The following is a 20,873-nucleotide window of genomic DNA, read 5'->3' as shown; positions in this document are numbered from 1 at the left end:
AAACTATAATAATATTTCAGCCTTTAATATTTAGCCAAAGATCTTTTCTTCCCTGAGACACATAGCAATGGAAGTGAAAATGGATAAAAAGTCCTCCACGACGGCTAATTTCTCCCAATGCTTGATCCAGGAGTTCTCACGTCTTCTGGAATCTTCTAGTTATTTTTAAAAAAAAAGAGAAATTACTAACAGGATTAACGTCCTTTTACTACCACTTTTAAATTAAGTCCGCTGAGCCATGTTAAATTCGTTCTTTACAGTAATGCGTCGATCTCAAAATGTGATAGATTTGCTCAGTTTCATTATAAAGTTTCATAGCCAGTTTCATTGTTAAAAGGAATCATTTTTCAAAGTGGTAAAAAAATGAAATAAAAATGTATTTAGTAAGATCAAAATGTGTTTATACTCAGAAAAACGTATTTACATAATAATGCAATATATACATTTGAATAATATTTACATATAAATTGAAAAATGAGTTTTTTTTTTAAATATTAAGATGGGGACATTATTTACACGGTGTTTAACGTATATTTCTGCTAATATTTCAGATCAAAAGTTCTTTGGTAAGTTCTCCATACACTGACATGAACTTGGCATCCAAAATCTTTCTTTGTGCGTCATCCCCATTGAATCAACTGAAAACATTTGAATTGATGAGTAAAATTGATGACAGCGATGGTTGCATTCCTCGTCTTTGCTGAAAATAAATTTAAAAACTCTTTACAAAATGCAAAATGCATTTAAAAAAAAACGCAACTGTAAAATTTATAAAAATTGATTCCGATGTGCAGTAAAAGCTTAATAAAGCGAGTTTGCTATTACGAAAATTTTCCAAGTGGTCATAAAAATGCTGACATAAAAAATGCACAATTTATATTGTTAGAACGAGTAAAATATCGCAAGACTTCCGCTATTGGGACATTTTGTTTGAGGGAGGGGGGATAAATATATTTTTTCTGCTGTTAATGTTAAGTACGGAATTCGGTATGAAAAAGGGAAATAAGTGTCAATAGAGAATAGTAAAAAACGGACATCATTTCCCCTTATTTCCTGCCTAGCCTACAATATCAATCCTTTATGTTTATAAAGCAAACATGTGTGAGCGATCACAGGCCATGATATCATTCTCTTTCTAAAAGAAAAACTCTGCTACTTTTGGAAAAATTGTTGCTAACTTCAAAAGAATACACTTCTTCCTTTTTCATACCTTTCATAGTTACCTGATTATTTATACGATCATCATGTAGCTCTATTAAAGATGTCAAATTGTCTATTGTTTCTTATTTGATGTTTTTCCGGTAGTTTATTTTCTGATGTTTTAACATTAAATATTTGTATTTGATTGTAACAACATGATTGCTATATAACGACAATTTTATTTCTCTTAATGGATTGTCATGCTAACAGACTTTTACTGCAAGCATTAATTTTTTCCGAATTTGTTTCCAGGTTTAAAGCAATGTACAGTACTTATAAAAGTTACATTGCAAGTGGGATAATTTTATTGTTTTATAGCTTCTGAATAATCATTTACCTGTTCCATTTAATTTTTGAAAAGCGATTGAATAAAGTAGATACTTTATTCATTTAGCTACCCATCTATTCAGCTATCCTGTTAGCTACCCATCTATTCAGCTATCCTGTTAGCTACCCATTTGGTTTCTAAAAATAACAACTATACATCCAACTGTCCTCTAAAGCAGAACCGCTGTTGCCAAATAATGTTCCTCAAAACCCTAGAGTTCCGTAGGCTTCGGAAGCTAGGTTTTATTTTTTAAACCAGTTAAGAGTTTTAAAATCCTGTAATTAAATTTACATCTTTTGTGCATTGAATGTTTTCGTATTTTAAGGAAATTATTTATTGAAATGCTTGAAAAAAAAGCCAAATTAAAAAAAAAAGAAATTCCAATAACAAATATTGAAGTATGATGGGAAATATATGCATTTATGAATAATTGCATTAGTATTCGCATCGAATAAAAATAACCAACTTCAAGTATGTTTGGCTGATCATTATTTTCAACATTTATTTCGTATTCATTTATTTTCGCCCTTATTTATTTCGACTTCTTTAATTTCGTCTTTATTATACTATTTTTTTTGTTTTTATTTCAACGAAAACCATATTTCAGTTCATTTCATTTCTAGTTTTCATCAAATTGAGAACCAGATAAGAAGGCCCTTCCAGACCCAAGAACTCAACTGTCTGACATATATACAATTTTAAGACGATTAGTATAAACGATATGATGTAAAAATTTTATTCTTCACCCCCTCTAAATGTGTTCAAAATAAATAATAAAATTTCAATCATTCAATAATTTCCAATCGATTAATAGCTTTTCGTTGATTTCCAATGAAATTAATTCATTAACTCTAGAGGATATAGCCATAAGAAGGTTGATCATTTAGGGTATCATGGGCAAACAAATTGGGAACCGCTGTTCTAAAGTATTTAAAGCAAATCTTGTATAATAAGATGTGTTTGTTATTATTAAAACTTACGAGAAATAGTTTCTTGTCACGACAATAATTCAGTATCGTTCGTTCGTTCGTTGTAGTGGAACTGGGCGTCTGAGGCCTTACGGCCCTTTTCCCATTCATCTTGAAGTTTAACTTAGAAACATACATGACAAAATTAAAGTTTGGGGAGCAAATGGAGTTCTTGAGAAAAGAAAAATGGCACTTTGCCATTATTAGGCAATGACAAAATTACAAGTAATAAAAATGTACATGTAAAAGGTAAAATTAAAGTTCAATGGGAAAATAAACACTAATGAATATTTACAGTTTGGAAATACGTATAAAAGGGGGGCGAGTGAAAGGATTGTGAGGATGTGTGTATATGTGTGGTAAATGTGGCTCTGTTAAGTAGAGACCCGACCGTCAGTGAGTGTTTGTGTTGTTAAATGTTAGTATGATAGCAGAAGTGTAGAAGTGTGCAATGGGCCGAATTTTTGCATCCTTTTTGAGATTTATGCAGTCGAAAATATCATAAAAATTTGCGGTATCGCAGGTGGCGGCTTTAATAAAGAAGTTTCTATTTAATTTGTTGAAATGATGGTCAAAGCGGTCAATGTTAAGATCTCTATGGATGGCGTTGTTGCGGATAAACCATCTGGCTCCCGTGAGTTTTCTAAAGATGTTGTTTTGGAGTACGATAAGTTTGTTGAGTCTTTTTCGGAGGCGTTACACCAGGCAGGTGAGGCGTACGTCATGATAGGACGTATCATCGAGGTATACAGGAGTTTTTTCAGTTTTAAACTAAGGTGTCGGTTATGAAAAAGTGTTTCAAGTTTGTTGGTTGCTGCATATACTTTATTTTTAATGTTATTTACATGATCAGACCAGGTCAGTTTTTTATTAATGGTTAAGCCTAAATATATAGCTTTAACAACAATGGGTATAGTGTTGTTGAAGAGAACTAGTTGGTATTTATTAGAATAGGACTTTCTATTCTTTTGTATTATTAGAAGTTGCGATTTACTAGCATTTAGTTTGAACTTCCAATTTAGGCACCAGTCTTCAACATCATATAACTTGTTCTGTAGTTTTCGAAGTGCATTATCTGGTTTGAGAGATTTCTGCAAGATTCCAGTATCGTCAGCGTAAAACGCCGTAATACTGTTGTGGTCGTCGTGAAATATGGGGAAATCGTGGGTATAAATAATGAAAAGTATCGGTCCTAGAATGCTCCCTTGGGGAACACCCGCATTTATTTTTCTCCTGGAAGAAACAACACTATTTAGCTTAATATTAAAGGTACGGTTTGATAAGTAGTTATGTATTATTTTTACAATGCCATAGGGAAAGTTTAAATTAATTAGTTTGTGCACGATACCAGCATGCCAAACTCGATCGAATGCTTTGACGGCATGAGTTGTTTGGTGGTATCTAAGTTTTTTCTGAAACCGTACTGCTCATTAGACAGGCAACCTAGAAAAGGTTTTATTCTGTTATACAGTATACGTTCTAGAATTTTACCAAAAATACACAGTAGGCTGATTGGTCTAAAGCTCTCGGGTAAGCTTAGGTTTTTATTTGCTTTGGGAATCAGAATAATGGTTGCATTCTTCCAGTTTGTGGGGAAATAATTTAAATGCAGACAGGCATTGTAAATATCTGTTAAGGTGGAGATGTAAGTATTGGTAAAAGTTTAACTATTTTATTCTTAATATTGTCATCACCTGGTGCCTTCTTTGATTTTAGTTTCTTGATAATATTTTGTACTTCATAATTATTGGTGGGTTCAATAGGGGTGAGTTGGGAGTTAGAGACTAGGAAGTCCGAGACAGTGGTATTGAGAATATTATGTGTGCCGATATCATAGTCATCATTAAGGGAGAATTGTTCAGCCATATGTGTGGCAAAAGCTTCTGCCTTGTACAATAATTTAGTAATCGAAATACTTGTATACAAATTTGACTTCTTATTTAAATTTAAGTGGTTGTTAAATCAGAAAACTTTTTATTAATTTTGATATATTCTCCTAGTTTGATTTTTTTACATATAACTTGGAGCCCTATTAAAATATAGATTTAAATATTATTAAAATATTTAGATTAACATGAATGTTTTTGAGATTAAAGAAGAAGTAAATTTGAAATTTGATTACTCAGAAATTATTCAACTGATTTTGGTCGAATTTTGTACCTCGCCATACATTTTTTTTTTTTTTACAATGATGCGAACATTTGTATACCTTAAAATTCGAAATTATTTAGAATATTATTAAAAAAATATAAAAAATTAGCATTAAAATTATTCAATAATTCCAAGCTGTGATTAATTCGTACTTTCGAATTGTTTATAATTAGCGGTGAACAAAATAGATGCATATAAAATTTACTTAAACCAAGAATCATATGATGAAACATAACTTTAGCTACCACAAAAAAAAAAGAATTTCTCACAGAGCTAAGCAAGTTGACCGCTCCGAATTTAGAGAGGTACAAGATATTTAGAGAGTCTTTACAGAGGTAAGGATGTACCTGGGAACAGCATCCCTGGGTAATGCTGTAACCAGGGATGCTACAGGCGCCTAGAAATGTAAGAAGTGGTAAGAACTTATTTCATTTTTTATTTATTTAATTTATATAATTACTGAATCGGAACTGCTGCCATGCATCTCAAATATTCTAGATAATGAAAGGTTGATGAACGTTCATGAGAAATTGAATTTTAAAAATAAAACTTTTTAAAATTTGATTTCTCACGTACTATTCGACCGATTTCGTTCAAATTTTGTATTTTGCCTATGTAAAATTATATTCTTTAAAAATGATGTAGAAAATCTTACAATTTAATTTTTGTGTGATTATTATTTAAATAAAATGATAATTGCATAGAATTATCTTTGAATTCCATGCAATTTTCTTTGAATTTGTCTAGATTTTGCATAGAATTATTTCTGGATAAACATATTTTTTAATAGTGAGCAAATATTTTTTAATTCGCTTAAAAAGTTTTCGAGATATGGCGAAATACACACAAAATAAAATTTACGTTATGGGACCTAAATTTAAGACTACTTCCCTGACCAAACTATTACGACCATTTTTCTCCTGTTTTCGTAGTTTTCTTCTCCATGTAACGCAAATGCGGGTTAGTTCCATCAAAAAGTCCTCCACGAAGTCAAATTTTTCCCAATACTTGATCCAGGAGTTCCCTTGTCTTCTGGATTGGATTCAAAATTACAAGGCTACGGCGTTGAACATTAGTGATCGTAAACCCAAAAATGGGTCGGCTGTTCAACGACGGTTATAAAATATGAAAATGCTAACCCTTATATTTTGGAAGGCAGAAAGACGAATCGGTCGAGAAAAAGGTATGTTTATTCAGAGGAAGTACGTTTTTTCGGAACCTAAAATATCGTCTGCACTAATTGATTAGCCTATTTGGGGTCACCTTCTTGAACCATTAAGACTTAAAATTAGATCAAAAGTTATTCAGGGTGACCTTTGTTTGCGCACTGTACACATATTTCAAAATGCTTTTCCAACTGATTGACACCAAAATGGAATTTTCGGTCAAATTTTAGGTGCCATACTCCCTTAACCGGTTAACGCCCAGCGTCATATATTTAGGACAGTTCCTTTATTCAAAGTCATTCATTGTGGTGGGAAACTTTTTTCAGCATTTTCATTTATCTGGGTGAATTAAAAGATTCTCAGATACCACAATGGTTTAGTTATTTCTGATTAGATCTAGAATTATAAGGAGCAAGTACTTTTTGATCTAACAAAAACTTTTTGAACCCTCGGACAGTAGAAAAACCAATTAATTTTGATAATATATTATGCCACTTTTTCCATAAAATCACTTTTTATATCATTTCAATATATATATATATTTGGGACAAAATCACAATTCAAGAAAAAAGGTCGCTAACGGACCCAGGCGCCCAGATATATATTTTTTATTTTATAACCGTCGTTGAACAGCCGACCCAACTTCATGGGTTTACGACTACTTACGTTCAACTCCGTAGCCTTGTAATTTTGAACCAATCCAGAAGACAAGGAAACTCCTGGATCAGTACCCCCAGAGGTATTAATTTGTTGTGGGAACATGGAGGACTTTGAGACTCGACAGATTTAACGTGCATCAGTCACCATTTACTACACGGGGAATCTTCGGCCGGCGAGGATCGAACCCAGATATATTTTGATGATAATGATGATAATTCGGGACAAAACCCTTAAAGACCACAATACAAGACGAATGGGAAAAAGGCTGCTAACGGCCCCAGGCGCCCAGATATATTTTGATGATGATGATTCGGGACAAAACGGGTTAAATGCAAACCTTACTTACTTGCATAAATGGATATGTATTCTTTGCCTCATTTCAGAACTTTCGTCTTGCACAATGTATTTCCATTCTCCCATTTTGTTAACGGCGAGCTTTGGTTCCACTGTCTTCTTATATCCCTGACATTTTTGAATACTGTTCCGCCTCTCTGAGTTTGCACTTGTTGACCTAATTTTTCTTTGATCTTTTGCTTTTTTATAGGTTAGAAAGATGTCGTCGTTGAGCATATATTCTGGTGGTTCCTCCAGACCTTCCCTTTCATCTGTAAATAGTTCATCAATTGGAAACAATTTCTGATCCAGAAGATCTGTAATAAGTTTTCTGAAAGATTAAAGATTATTTATTTTAATAAGTTATCTGAAAGTTGTCATTATTTGCACTTTTTACAAAAAGTATTTTCAGGGTCTTCGAAAATTTTTTTTTACGTAAAATATTTTTAGGGTCTTAGAGAAGTTCTTTTTTGCGAAAAATATTTTAAAGGTCATTGAAAAATTCTTTTTGAGAAAGATAGCTTCAGTATCTTTGAAAAGTTGTTTTTACGGAAAATATTTTCAGGGTCTTAGAAACGGTTTTTTACGCAAAATATTTTCATGGTCATGGTACTTTTTGCAGAAAATATTTTGCAGAAATCATAATTTCTAATAGTTTTAAAGTGCAAAACATTTTTCTATTTCCAATTATTTTCCAAAAAATAATATGTTTTAGTGAAAAGTACTAGTTAACATTTAATACTATTTTAGCATTCAATGCTAAAATGATATGTTGATATATGTTGAAAAAAAATTTTTGGCATTTTTTCAAGACCTTGATTTACCTAATTTGGTAGATATTTCAAATTTGAAATTAGTTTTGTTCGGAAAGCTACAGATTTTTTACAAAAGGATATTTTTAGTTTAGTTTATTTATTGTCCGAGTGTATTAATTTTTAAAGTACTTACATACATACACACTTGCCTGTTCTTTCGGAAATAAAACTTAAGACAAAAAATGTATAACCTTAACGTCTTTTTAGTATCACTCTCTACTTATCAGAAAAATGGGGACAGAGCATTATTTATTGTTTTAAGCTAACTGAAATACATAGCTTTCAATATTTGCGCTTTTTCTGAAAATATTTTCAAGGTCTTAGAAGAGGTTTTTTACAGAAAATATTTTCAAGGTCTTAGAAGAGGTTTTTTACAAAAAATATTATCATAGTCTTAAAAAAGTACTTTTTGCGGAAAATATTTGGATAAAATTGATGTGATGATGATATTTTTAGTTTAGTTTATTTACTGTTTGAATGTATAAGTTTATAAAGAACTTATATAATTACACAGTTGTCTGTAAAAAAACTAAAGAGAATAAACACATGATCTTAACATATTCTTCCTACCACTCCCTACTTAGCAGAGAAGTGGAGACACAGCATTCACCGAGGGAATTTTTAAATAAATTATTATTAAACTGCATAAAATTTAGTGCTTGTAGAGAGAAATGGGTTGCAGATTTGTAATCAACGATGAAGACGTATCTGTTAAAACGCTACAGAGAACAAAAAGAATTTTTTCTGTATCAGAGACTCCAAACATATTGTTTTCTATTCACAACTTTCGTTCCTCTCCTCATTCAAAGTAGGAAAAATGTTTAGATTCATACCTACAGTGATGCTTACCGTCACTTGATTCACAATCGCAATAAAACATTTCACATAGCGTATATTATAAAAACGATTGATTAGATTGGAAATACACTGTAGATACACTATCACAAAAATTAAAAAAACGCTCTTGAGTAAAGTATTAAGAAATACGTTTCGATAAGGTTAATCGCGAGTTTATAGTCCAAGTTTGATCTACTATGTGACCTTTCTAAAATTTAGCTATAGATAGTTAAAACAAAAAAGGTATAATATATAAGATCCGAATAAGAGAGGCGATGTGTGCTGTCCAGAGAAGCTATGAAGTGTTGCATGGGTAAGTACTCTCCATACCAATTAGTTCCCTTATTTATATATTAATTGGTTAAAGCATTTTATGCAACCAATACAAAACTTGTGATTAATTTATTATAGTGGAATATGCCTAATTATTTACTGTTTGCTCCATCGTAACAATATGGTACCGCAACGTAATACTACCCTTTGTTAGCAAATAAAAATTTTTAAAGATGATTTTAATTTGCCATTTTATTTCTTCTCAAAAATAAACATATTTTTTTATCAATACAAATGTAAAAGAATAATAAGAATAGTTCATTAAACACCCTACATAAAGGAGGTGTACATATTTGTCAACCTCCATTACAAAAACTGGTACTTTTATCAGACGAATTTTAATATAATTCTTTAAACTTTTCAAGAAATCAATCTATTATATTTGTCGCAAAACAATATTTTTACAATAAAAATCTAAATTATTTCATTAACCCATTGGCTTATCAGCTGCATGGAGGCCAACTACAACGCTTTTTACAAAATATATTATTGAGTGGTGGACAATTAATAATTAAAGCTTTCAGAATTTTTGATAAAGTTGCCAACATTTTAAAAGCCTCATTCAGAAAAGCATTCGTACGAAATCAGAATCAGGATGTAATTAAATAAAAAACGGTAACTTAAGTGAAGTCGTTTCTAATTTGACAGACTTACTTTGCTTTTACTTTAATTATTGTTAGTTTAATCATGTATACAATCAATGTTAATTCAAAGTATAACTAAATAGTTTTATTTTGAACAAAGTAATGCCGAATTAAATAAATCAAACAATTATAACTCAGCCCACAAATAAACTGCTAAAGAATTACTCTGATTATCAGTTTTATCTTTTTACCCTGGTTCAGACGGTTTTATGCTGGCACGTATTTGTGACAGTCGGCGCAAAAGGGTTAAAGCATAAACTTAGCTACTACTAGAACAAAATATTTTCCATAAAGCTTAGAAAGTAATCAGATCTGCGTTTAAATCAAAAATGTTCAATATCCAAATACCCATAGTCTAAAAAGCAAACTACTTCGTCCTCATAATAAATAACAAACTCATCTGGAATAACCATATCAAAGATATAAAAAAATAAAGCGAAATGCAGCAACAATAGTTATACAACCACTCATCTATAACCAGAATATGTCATTAAAACAAAGAAAACTGCTCTATATATCGATGATCAGACCAATTCTCACATATGCATCACCTGCCTGGACAACCATACTGGAATACCTCATGCAAAAACTCAACCAACGCCAAAGCAAAATACTAAGGAAAATCACCTGTGCCAGATGGTTCATCAGAAATGCAAATATGCAAAGACCTCAAAATTCTGATCCCATCACAATATATTCATAAATTAAGTGCAGATTTCTTCGACAAAGCCGAAAAATGTAATGCAGCTAATTTTTACCAGATATTTAACTTTGAAAACTACAAAAAAGATACGAAATACAAACCAATAGCCGCTCACTCTACATCCAACGTCTCATATCACAATCATCAAAATAAATAAGAAACCCAAAAAATGTCTTAATCACAGATCCACCTATAACATCAGCTTCAACAACTACAATATTGAAAGCTCCATCAAGCGTTCCCCCACGCTGACCGTCAACCAAAACTAAAGTCACACATAGTTTAGAGCAGGCTGCTTCGTTTTATTTTCATTACTATTATTTATTCAAGCAAATTGTTTGAATCCCCCTGACAGCTACCTCATAGGCTGTTAACCTCAATGAACTCATACAATGACAAATACTACGTGATGAATGGGATAGGGGACGCTTCGCGGCCCAGGCGCCCAGATCAAAATACAAGTCAAATCAAGTCAAGAAGCTGGCCGCAGCTCCAAAAATGTTGTAAACCTCTAAAAATGTAAAAGTATTTGCTTCGAAGCATTCAAAAATTTTCAGCAACCACTTTTCTTTAGCCAAGAGAGATATAAAGTATGCCTCTTCTCTGAATTACTCTGATTGAGGTTGCAATTACTAATGTGGATTAAACTGCAAAACCGAAATTTGCTATTCCGTCGATGAATAATACAGTATATCTTACTAAGTCAACCAGCATTTGCTTATGAATTATAACAATTTTTTGTATGATTTCATGTATGTTTCAAATATTTAAGTTACTATTATATTTAGCTCTTAATTATATTTTCTAAATGTAATAATTCACGGTTTCCAATTGCTTAGTAATTGCAAGAATTTTGTTACACTATTATTCCTTCAATTTCGAAGATATTTAAGTTATTATAATTTTCAATTTTTTTAAAACTAAAATGCTTAGTATTACTATAATTAATTGATTATTAATTTATTTACAGGAACCTAAAGTATATTTTATTCAGCTTTATAGATATTTAAACTTCTAAAGACGTTTTTAAAAGAACAATTAATTTTAGTACTGAGTTATTGTTACAGTTTTCAACACTCTAATAATTGCAAGAAATTTTTTATAATTTTAATGATCTTTTAATGTCTAGAATATTCAGAATTCTTCTTTATAAAAATTCATTATGCTTTAATTAATTAATTATTTACAAAAAACATGAAGCAAGTTTCATAAAAATTTCCAGACAGTTACACTACTATAGCGTTTGTCACTAAATATTTAGTTTCAGTATAGTGCTTTTGCTATAGTTTAATACTTTAATTGCTAGAATTTTCTTATACTTTTCTCACAATTCCAAAGATTTTGTAAAGTCTATTTTTCTCAGAATTCTTTTTAATAGAAATGCATAACACTATAATTAATTATTTAACTTATTTAATAGAACCTAAAGTATGTTTTCATCACTTTTTCAAGTATTTAAATTACTACGTATATTTGTCATAAAATAATTTATAAAGCAAAAATTAGTTTTACTATAAATAATAACTTACAGCGAATTAAGTTTATTTATTTATTTATAATTTTTTTTTAAAAAAACCCTCTTAATTTAGAAACAAAAGCTAATAAATCCGTCTCCAAATGGCATTTTCTCATTTTAACTTCTTGCCCTTAATTGGACATTGTTTGATTATCATTTCATTAAAACAATACACAGTATACTCTCGATATCACACAGTCGAAGTAACGCTAAAAAAAAGAAGAAAAAATCGAGATAGCGAGTTTTTGATATAGCAAGTTCAGAACTAAATATGTTCTAAAAAGAAGAAAAATATATTCTTAACTATATTACTCTAAAAAGTGGAGTCATGAAACATAAGAATAACTACTAATAAATATGCATCTAATGATAGTTAACTATATGTCGAAACACAACATTTATAATTTTATTTATAAAAGTAAGACAAAAATAATTATGAATTAAATAGAAAAGAATTGGCTTACAATGAACTTACATTGTGATTTTTCAGAAAAAATTCTTCTTCTATTTCGAAAGAACACACAACATGGTTTTGAGAACAAACTCTTCGACATAGGGACATTAGCTGGATATATAATGGCAAGGGGAAAAATATATTTTTGACGCAAGAAGGCTTTCGAGATATCGAGAGTATATATATATATATATATATATATATATATATATATATATATATATATATATATATATATATATATATATATATATATATATATATATATATATATATATATATATATATATATATATATATATATATATATATATATATATATATATATATATATATATATATACAGAGTTATTCATAATTCCCTCCGGGGTATCGAAGCGTCATAGTAAAAAAAAAAGAAGACGAATATGAAAAAAAGAAACATATGAAATTATTCCAAAACTATTCAAGTTTTACTTACATACATTACAGGTGTTCCATGTGTGAACCCTTGGTCACACGGCATACATCAATGCAATAGTCCAGTTCCTGCCCGGAGGGAATTATGAATAACCCTGTATAGGAAATCTTCATAAATTTAAATAAGGAAATAAGGAAATCTTCATAAATTTAAATTTAAATTTATTTGAACTATATTTTTGCACCTTACGCTTGTAGAAGTAAAGTTTATTACTAACTGCTGTCGTACTATATTAAAATTATTAAAAAAAAAATATATATATATATATATACCTATATTCAAAGGCGTTTTAAGAACTGCCATTTAAAATTCCCCTCAAAATAACCGAAAGAATAATTAATGAAAATATCAACAAGAAAAAACAAATTATTATTTCACTCACGTTGGGTATTTGTCAACTTCCTCACAAAATGTGACAGTTTTATTCGCACATAGTGGCCTTGTCCCTGAAGCAGCGGGTGTGTATTGCGCATCAGGATATAAGGGTCTAGAAAATCCAACACCACCCCACAAACAAGTCAATAAAATTTGAATCATTTTTAAACTTTTGATGACTATGAATTTGTAAACATAATCATCAGGGTCTTATATACGCGCAAACGATGTCATTGAGAAAGAGGGTGTGACGTCACGTAATAATGTTCGAAAAAAAAAAGTTAAGGTCGTCAGTTATGGGGTTATGGTCCTCCGTATCCGGGGTTTTCCCATGTTTTCGGGAATCTCCATCGCTCGATTATGTTTGTAACTTTCTTTTTTTTCTTATTATTATTCGTCTTATTTCTAGAGTTGGAATATATTCTTTTTCTACCGAAAGGCGTTGTTCCACAGAGAAAGTTGGAACGATAATTTGGGTTGTTATTTACTCTGGACTGGTTCCGGATAATGGGGTAGACGATTCAGCGCGCCCTATAAATGTTTCTTTAAAATTATATGGATTCTCTTTTGTCATTTTGAAAAGAGAATTTTTTCCAGTCATATTTTAGTTTTATTGCTTATTTTATTTATTCATTTTGTTTCTGGAAATTTCATGGGGCAATAACCGAAAACTCGCGCAATTAAAAGGAATGTTCTTTTTCTCGTGTAGAGCAAACTCAAAATGTTTTTGAAGTGCAATATTATTCTTGAACATTTTAAAAAAGGAATTTAGAATCTTCAACTACTACGGATTTCTGTTGTTTCAGAAAATACTTCTCTAAACCATTGACACATAATTTTATATTAAACACATTTTTCATACGTTTGTTTTCATTATTTTGTATTGATTTCGAAAAAAATAAGGGTAAAATATTATATTTACCATTTTAATAATTTATGGTTTTGTAATACAGCATGAAATAACGGTGTCGTTTTTGTAAAAGGTAAAATTTTAGAAACACGACTTACTTTCGAACAATAATTTTCTGATTTTCATTAATTTAGATATAAGAGAAACAATTATTCATCGTTGAAATTTATTTAATTTACAAAATTACTTATTTATGAATTTTCCAATATGAATGGAAAAAAATTTAAACTTTCTTTTTTTTGGATTTCATATTTTAGTACAAATACAATGCAGATAGTTTAAATTTTTTTTTTAATAACTATTGACTGTTTCTATTAATTAAAGTATTCCAAAATATAATTTTGCTTCTAGTTGGAGGGTCAAAAAATCTATATAAAAGGGTGTCTCATCCGCGTTAAAGGGCAAAAAGGTAGCAAATAAAATGTGCTAATTTTTAAATATCTTTGAAATCTAAGCCTACCATCTCTGCGCATCAATCAACATAATTAAAACGGATATAAAGCTGTTCAGTTAATTGAATGGTCATTCTTAAATTCGAATAAAAGTTTTATGAATATTCTACGTATTTTAAAAAAATTTGTTTTAATAAATTACAATTGGAAAAATAAATATTTCTCAATAGTTTCTAATAATGGAAGGTACACCAATAAATCTTTTACGAAATTTTTTACAGATGTTTGTTGTGAGATAAAAAAAATCATATTGTAAAACTTTTGTTCTAAGAATTGGATTTACGAGATCGAAAAAAACCAATCTTAATGTTTCAAACGGTTAATACTAACCGTGCTTATTAAATAGTGCTAACAATTAATGAAGTTATGCGGAATCAGACTCAAAAAAGTACCTCAACTGAATAAGCATTCATTTTTTTCGACGACTTCGGAAATTTAACCATTAAAGTAATATAGCAAAATAGCCAAAGTCAGAAAAATTTGTTTCCTTTAGTAGCGTGGTCGAAATTTTATGCCCTCTTAATGTTAATTTCTCTTACGCGTATTTCACCTTGATTGCATTAAAAATTTATATAAACTGTACAGAAAAGCTCAAATATGACTTGAAGAGCAAAATCAAATTTGTTTAAATGAAACTTTTTTTCAAATAAATGCTTGAGAATTATTATGAATATTTTTTGGCCATTATCAATGAAATGCTATTATAAAAATCAAAAATGAAACTCATGAATGTAGAAATTTAAATTAGAAAGAGATGTCTTACTGGACATATATTAAGAAAGGGCAGAAATGGAATTCCTGTTGTCTGGGTAACAGATGGAAAACGGTGGAGAGGATGCCCAAAACTAACAAGGCGCCAAATAATGGAAAAAGAGAGAGGCTAGATGGACTAGTTGGTAGGATGCTAGAGTGGCTGCAGTTCACCGGGAAGAATAGATGACAAGACATGTCCTTATGTGACATTCGGCGTGAAAAAATATGATGATGATATTTCATCATACATCTGAAACCAATGAAGATAATTAAAAATGCATTTTAACACATGGTTATAAAATGTTTCTATTTTTTATTTGATAATAATTCCATGGAAAAATAATATTATTTATAACTATTTATTATTACTGTTATTTAATTTAGGAATGATGTAAAATTTTTTAAATAGTAAAGCATACAAATTTTTGCATAAATTTAATCAACGTAATTTTAAATGATAAAAATTTCTCTGAAACTACTTGCACAGTAAAGAAAATTCTGGCCCCTACTTATGAAACTCGTTCTCTCAGAGCTGTTTTCGTGGTAATAACGCCCTTTATTTTTGTTATTTATAAATTAATTTAATTATTTTATTTAATATAGTCGAAAAATTGTAATTGTAAGTCTCACATAATTTGGCACTCTATATTATTAATTGATTTAATAAAAAACTAGAACTAAATTAATCGAATGTCTTCTAATTTACAAAATTTTTAAAGAGGCGTATTTTAAATTTTTTTATTATTACTGTATAATTTTAATTATTGTATAATTGCCCTTTAAATCGGACTGTCAGTCAGTCACGAAAATTCTATTTTTATAGGATTCTAAGGGATTCTATAGGATTTCTAACGTTACAAACTTTTTAAAGACCAAAGCAAAATATGTCAAAGCAATGGAGTGAGGAGCACTCAAAACATTTTTGAAACAAAATAGAACACTTTAAGTAATAAATATCACGTAAAATACAAAAAATAAAATGGAAAATAAAAATTAAAGGAAAAAACAGAACAAAGCAATAAAACGAAATCTATAAAGGCGCGTAGCGAATTAAAATAAACTTACATGTACGGTAAAAATTTCAAGAATGATTTAAAATATCTTCGTAATGCGATTGCCATATTATAAAATATGAAAACAGAAGCTCAAATTGAGGTAAAAGCGTAAATAGAGGGAAGACTGCAGTACTGAAGGCTTTTGATTGTTAGTTATCAAGGTAAAATGGATGTGTGCAAGGTAATAAATACAACTGTAACTGTAGGTAAACTGTAACTGTTAATAAAGGTAACTGTTAATTTAAAGAAGTTTATAATTAATAAGGTTGATATTTAATTATACAATTTTAATGATTTTTGAAAATTAACATTTATTTAACAATTGTATTTATTTATTATTTATTGTGCTATATATATAGCAGGACTGCAACTAACTTTGAAAGGAAACATGTAGAGTAATAATTTAGTACTTGCTGCTGATGGATTGATATATCCCTGCCTTCTATGAATCATTAACAACATACAGGATATACAGGAGTAAGCATAAAAATATGTTAACACTTCCCCTTACAAATGAGGCATGCGGTTTAAAATATCGGGTCATTATCGTTAAACGCACACCAGAATTGAGGTATTTCAATTCATCATTGCGTAGCTTCAAACATCAAATACAGTCTCGTAAATAATTCAAGGTAAACGACTAATTTAAAAAGCAAAACAGATTGACTCATAAATGTTTTCCTTTTTTAGTAACTTGTAAAGAAGGTATTTTGAAAATAGTAAGGAGAATTTTGATTAAAGAAAAAGAAAAACACATGGTTATGCGTCACGTGGTTGTAAATAACTTATTGACTACAGTAAAATTCGTAATTTTTTTAGGTAGTATTTCTCTAATCTTGTTTCTTTTACTACTTTTTCTAGTTTAGTGGTGGGAAAAGTTATCCAGAAATCAGTTGGTTTTCTAACTAAAATTGTACCAGGGCTGCCAACTTACTACGCTTCTTGTAAAAATTTATTTTAATGGTTGCTGTGTTTATGTTTTTATGTATTATTTTTTATTCGTTTAAACTTATTTTCCACACCACTGCGCCTAAAAATTTAAAAGTCCATATGCAACGCCGCTTTGTTCTAGTTCTCTCTTGGCTGAAATTTTTAAAATGTTGGCAGGCCTGCCAACTACTACGCTCTTTGTAAAATGTTTTACAGAGTGGTAGACCTTTCAAAACCAAAACTCTCAAGGTTTTTGGTAATTTTGCAAATATTTCTAAAGCCTCAAAACGAGTGATCTGGATTGGTTGGTTGATTGAGTGTAGTAGAGGATCTATGCCAGTGTTTCCCAACCTTTTTTGTACCATGCCCCACCTAAGCCTTTCTAAAATTCTTATGCCCCCCTATGTAACATATACATAATTTTTAATATTAAAAAATCAAATTGTTCACTTAAGAAACTTAGGAAATTGTTAGCGAAGCAAAGTAAGTAAATTTTCAGAACATATAATGAAGAACTAAAATTCAAATTCGAAATAATTTTAATAAATATTTTTCTATAATAATTTAATATTTTAATTAAGTGAGATTCTTGCCCTTGATGCTTGCTGCACGTAGATTTTATCTTAGGTTCCAATTTGGTTAGCCTCAGTCTCAAGTCTCCCCGTTGTGTTATATCTAGACGATTTTTTTTTTACCAATAAAATCATTTACAGCACTAAATCCACATTCAGCTAAATATGAAGATGGAATCGGTAACAATAGTTTTCTTGCACCTTTGATTGAATTTGGGTATTTGTTTTCTGTTTCCTCACGAAGCCATGCCATCACTCCTTTCATATTAAATAAGGTTTTAACTGGCTCATCATTTTGCATTTCTGCAAGTTCTTCTTGATATATTTGATATATCAGACAAATCTACTAACATGGACTGCAACATCCATGTTGGGAAATAAATTTGTTTTAAATCAGAATATTTTTCTTTTAAATCAGCCGATAGAATTTTCAGATGATAGATAATAACAAGTAAAGGGGTATCATTTACTTCACATTTTTGGAGCCAATGAAACTGTTCAAAGCTTTTGTTGTTAATATATTTCTGACATAACTCAATAAGGGTAATGAAGCCATATATCTTCGCTTTTGCATCAACACGGTTTTATTTGTTCCTTGAAGTTTCTTATTTAATATATTCAGTTTTTCAAAGATATTGACTAAATAACTCACAAATGCTTTACCATCGACTGTAAACAGATACTTCATTTCAGGTTTGTCACTTAAAAAATCCCTCAGACACATAATATTTATTGACCGCAATTATTTAAGAATTTGCTTTTTTCTTTCGATTTTGTCACCGAAATCTCGCATTGCATTTAAATGGCCCAGAGCAAAAGGTTTAAACTCATGTCGAGTCCATTTTTGAATTGCCCCCCGGTGGGGCGTGGGCCCCACGTTGGGAAACACTGATCTATGCTATCCGCTTTTATCTTCTGTGCTGTAAGAAGAAATTTGGATGAGTTGAGTTGTTGATGATGACGGATGGAAAAGTGAAAGTATTCATGAAGAAATCAAAACAAATTCAATGTGAAATTTGTAGTTTTCCTAGAGATTAAAATTATAAATATATTTTTTCCAAAACACTTTTGGAGAGGTTGAAATAATGAATTTAAAATCCAAAATGTGGTGGTACCAACACTTTTGGAGAGACACACGTTCATCAAAGAAAAATTTTAAAAAAAACAAACTCTTTTTCCTAGGCGATCAGAGAGGCTTAAACCAATTACGAGTGATAGTGGCCCACATATGAAAAGCAAAAAAAAAAGTAGTAGTTCATATTATTTTAAACCAAGTATCGTTCTATTACTTAACATTTTATTTTTTGAAAACCCCTATGCTTTGACTTTCGATCTGAATATTTATCTCATTGATTAACTGCGGCATATTAATTGATTTAGAATAAATTAATTAATTTAAATTAATGTATATAGAAATAACCGAAGAAAATATTTCTGATCTGTTTTGTTTCAATAAAAAATAATTAAATAAATTAATGCATATCAAAACAATTGAAATTAATATATTTCAGTATAATCACAAAATAGTATTAAACATTCATCTTTTTTAAACAAAATTAATTAATGAAAATAAATGCTAATCAAAGTATTTGAACAAGTAATAGTGACACACTTTTTTAGCTTTAAATCGACATTGTAAAATTAAAAATGAAATAATGCACAAAATTTGCTGTGACTTTAATAATAAAATTGATAATTCTTTAGGAAATCGATTGAAGCTTTGACATATAAATAAAAATTTATAGTTATCGTAAACATTTTAAAATTTTTATGAATATATATTATAAAAGAGAGTGGTAGACAAAATGATAAACAAATTCTGGTAGAATGGTAGAAATCACATAAATCTCGGTGCACTGCCGCGAAGAGGCATTAACCGATTCATCTGTAGTAATAAATCGATGATGAGGAGGAATGGAGATGGGAGGAAGAGGGGGTGCTCAGCACCAAGAAATCGAGAGGGGGTTCGTGTGACATGGACAATCAAGAAATGTTGAGTGGCATGGGGTATAATTAAATGACAATATAATCATAAACAATGTAAAACAAAATAATCATGAAGATTATGATGATCGATATTATTAAGGAAGGTCTGGGTTAAATATAATATACTATGTATATAATGTCTTTACAACGCACGATAATCAACCCAAATTGAATAAAAATAAGATAAAAGTAAAGTAGATATATACAATAGGAAAATAATCAAAGAGAGAAAATTATGTCGTGAGCTCTGATACAGTGGTGACCCAGGCGTCCTGGTTGAATAACCGCTCGTCTTCTGGGTTGCTCACCACATTAGTCTTAATCATACTACATATTCCTTGGGTACGACCCCTTGGGATTGCTCGTCCTCCTCGGTCCATGTATATGTTATGTAATACTGTGTGTGTGAAGTGTAATTTTGATAGAAAAACCACAGTTCGGCTGGGGTTTGTGTTTTTCGTGTGCTAGGGCAACACCATATCCCTAAGGAAAAAGGCAGTGATTGGGCAAAATTTAGTGTTGTCGTCAATTAATTCTATATCTAGGAGTGAGTTAAAATTGCTGGTGGTACAGGGTTTTGCTTCATCGTAGAAGTTTCAATTTTTTATATAGACGTTGATGTCATCAATTTTTAGATCCCTTTTAATACTATTATTGCTAATGCATTTAGGGGAGCCGACGAGTCTTCTGATAATCTTCACTTCTGACATAGAGAGTTTATTTTTTAAATGATCACTTAGAGGGTTAATGGCGGGGCAGATAAGCAAATTCTTTTAATTCTATGGTATTAAGTTATAAATAAATTACTCTTTATATTACTAGGAAATTATTTTCTGAATGTATAAATATTTCACAGTAGTTGCAGTTTCCGTCGCGATAACGAAACCTTAAATTTATTTTTTTGAATGCGGAATAGATACAGAGATTGGAAAGACCATGTTTGAAGCCTTTAAAACTGATGCAATAAATCTAACCAAGAAAAATTCCAACAATTTATAAAAGAAAAGAAGATAACTTATTTTTAGTTTCAATACCAGTAATTTTGAAAGCAATTTCTAGGAGTGAGATATTTCTTTACGAATGTTTCAAAAACTATTGAGGTATTGAAAAAGAAAAACTTTAAACTTTGCTCATTTTGATCAATGTAAATTTTGCATGGGTAAAAAATAAACCATTTCTGAAAGCTTCAAGCATAATCTTTCAAATTATGCCCTCAGTTTTGTCATGAAACGTCCGAAATATATGCTATTAAAAGAAATTTTCTTACATAGA

General features: G+C 30.0%; 2 protein-coding genes across 2 annotated transcripts in view; one reads left to right on the top strand and one right to left on the bottom strand.

The window, feature by feature from the left end:
* Positions 1 to 379: 379 nt before the first annotated feature.
* On the bottom strand, positions 380 to 13,155 carry LOC107452847 (neurotrophin 1). The gene is made up of 3 exons (XM_016069469.4): positions 12,951 to 13,155; positions 6,820 to 7,137; positions 380 to 700 (listed from the first exon to the last, which is right to left on the bottom strand). The coding sequence occupies exons 1-3, from the start codon at positions 13,103 to 13,105 to the stop codon at positions 553 to 555; spliced, it is 621 nt and encodes a 206-aa protein (XP_015924955.3). The 5' UTR covers positions 13,106 to 13,155; the 3' UTR covers positions 380 to 552.
* LOC107448414 (uncharacterized) overlaps positions 8,635 to 20,873 on the top strand; it is a 41,252-nt gene continuing 29,013 nt past the window's right edge. The window contains exon 1 of the mRNA XM_071185101.2: positions 8,635 to 8,771. The gene's annotated coding sequence lies outside the window, so the exon portion shown is untranslated. The remainder of the gene's footprint in view (positions 8,772 to 20,873) is intronic.

Source organism: Parasteatoda tepidariorum, chromosome 5, assembly GCF_982258835.1.
Source record: "Parasteatoda tepidariorum strain Cologne lab strain chromosome 5, Ptep-v5.0, whole genome shotgun sequence".
Classification (NCBI taxonomy): Eukaryota; Metazoa; Arthropoda; class Arachnida; order Araneae; family Theridiidae; genus Parasteatoda; species Parasteatoda tepidariorum.
The sequence above is the reverse complement of the archived record's forward strand: the minus strand, read 5'-3'. Positions and strand labels throughout refer to the sequence as shown.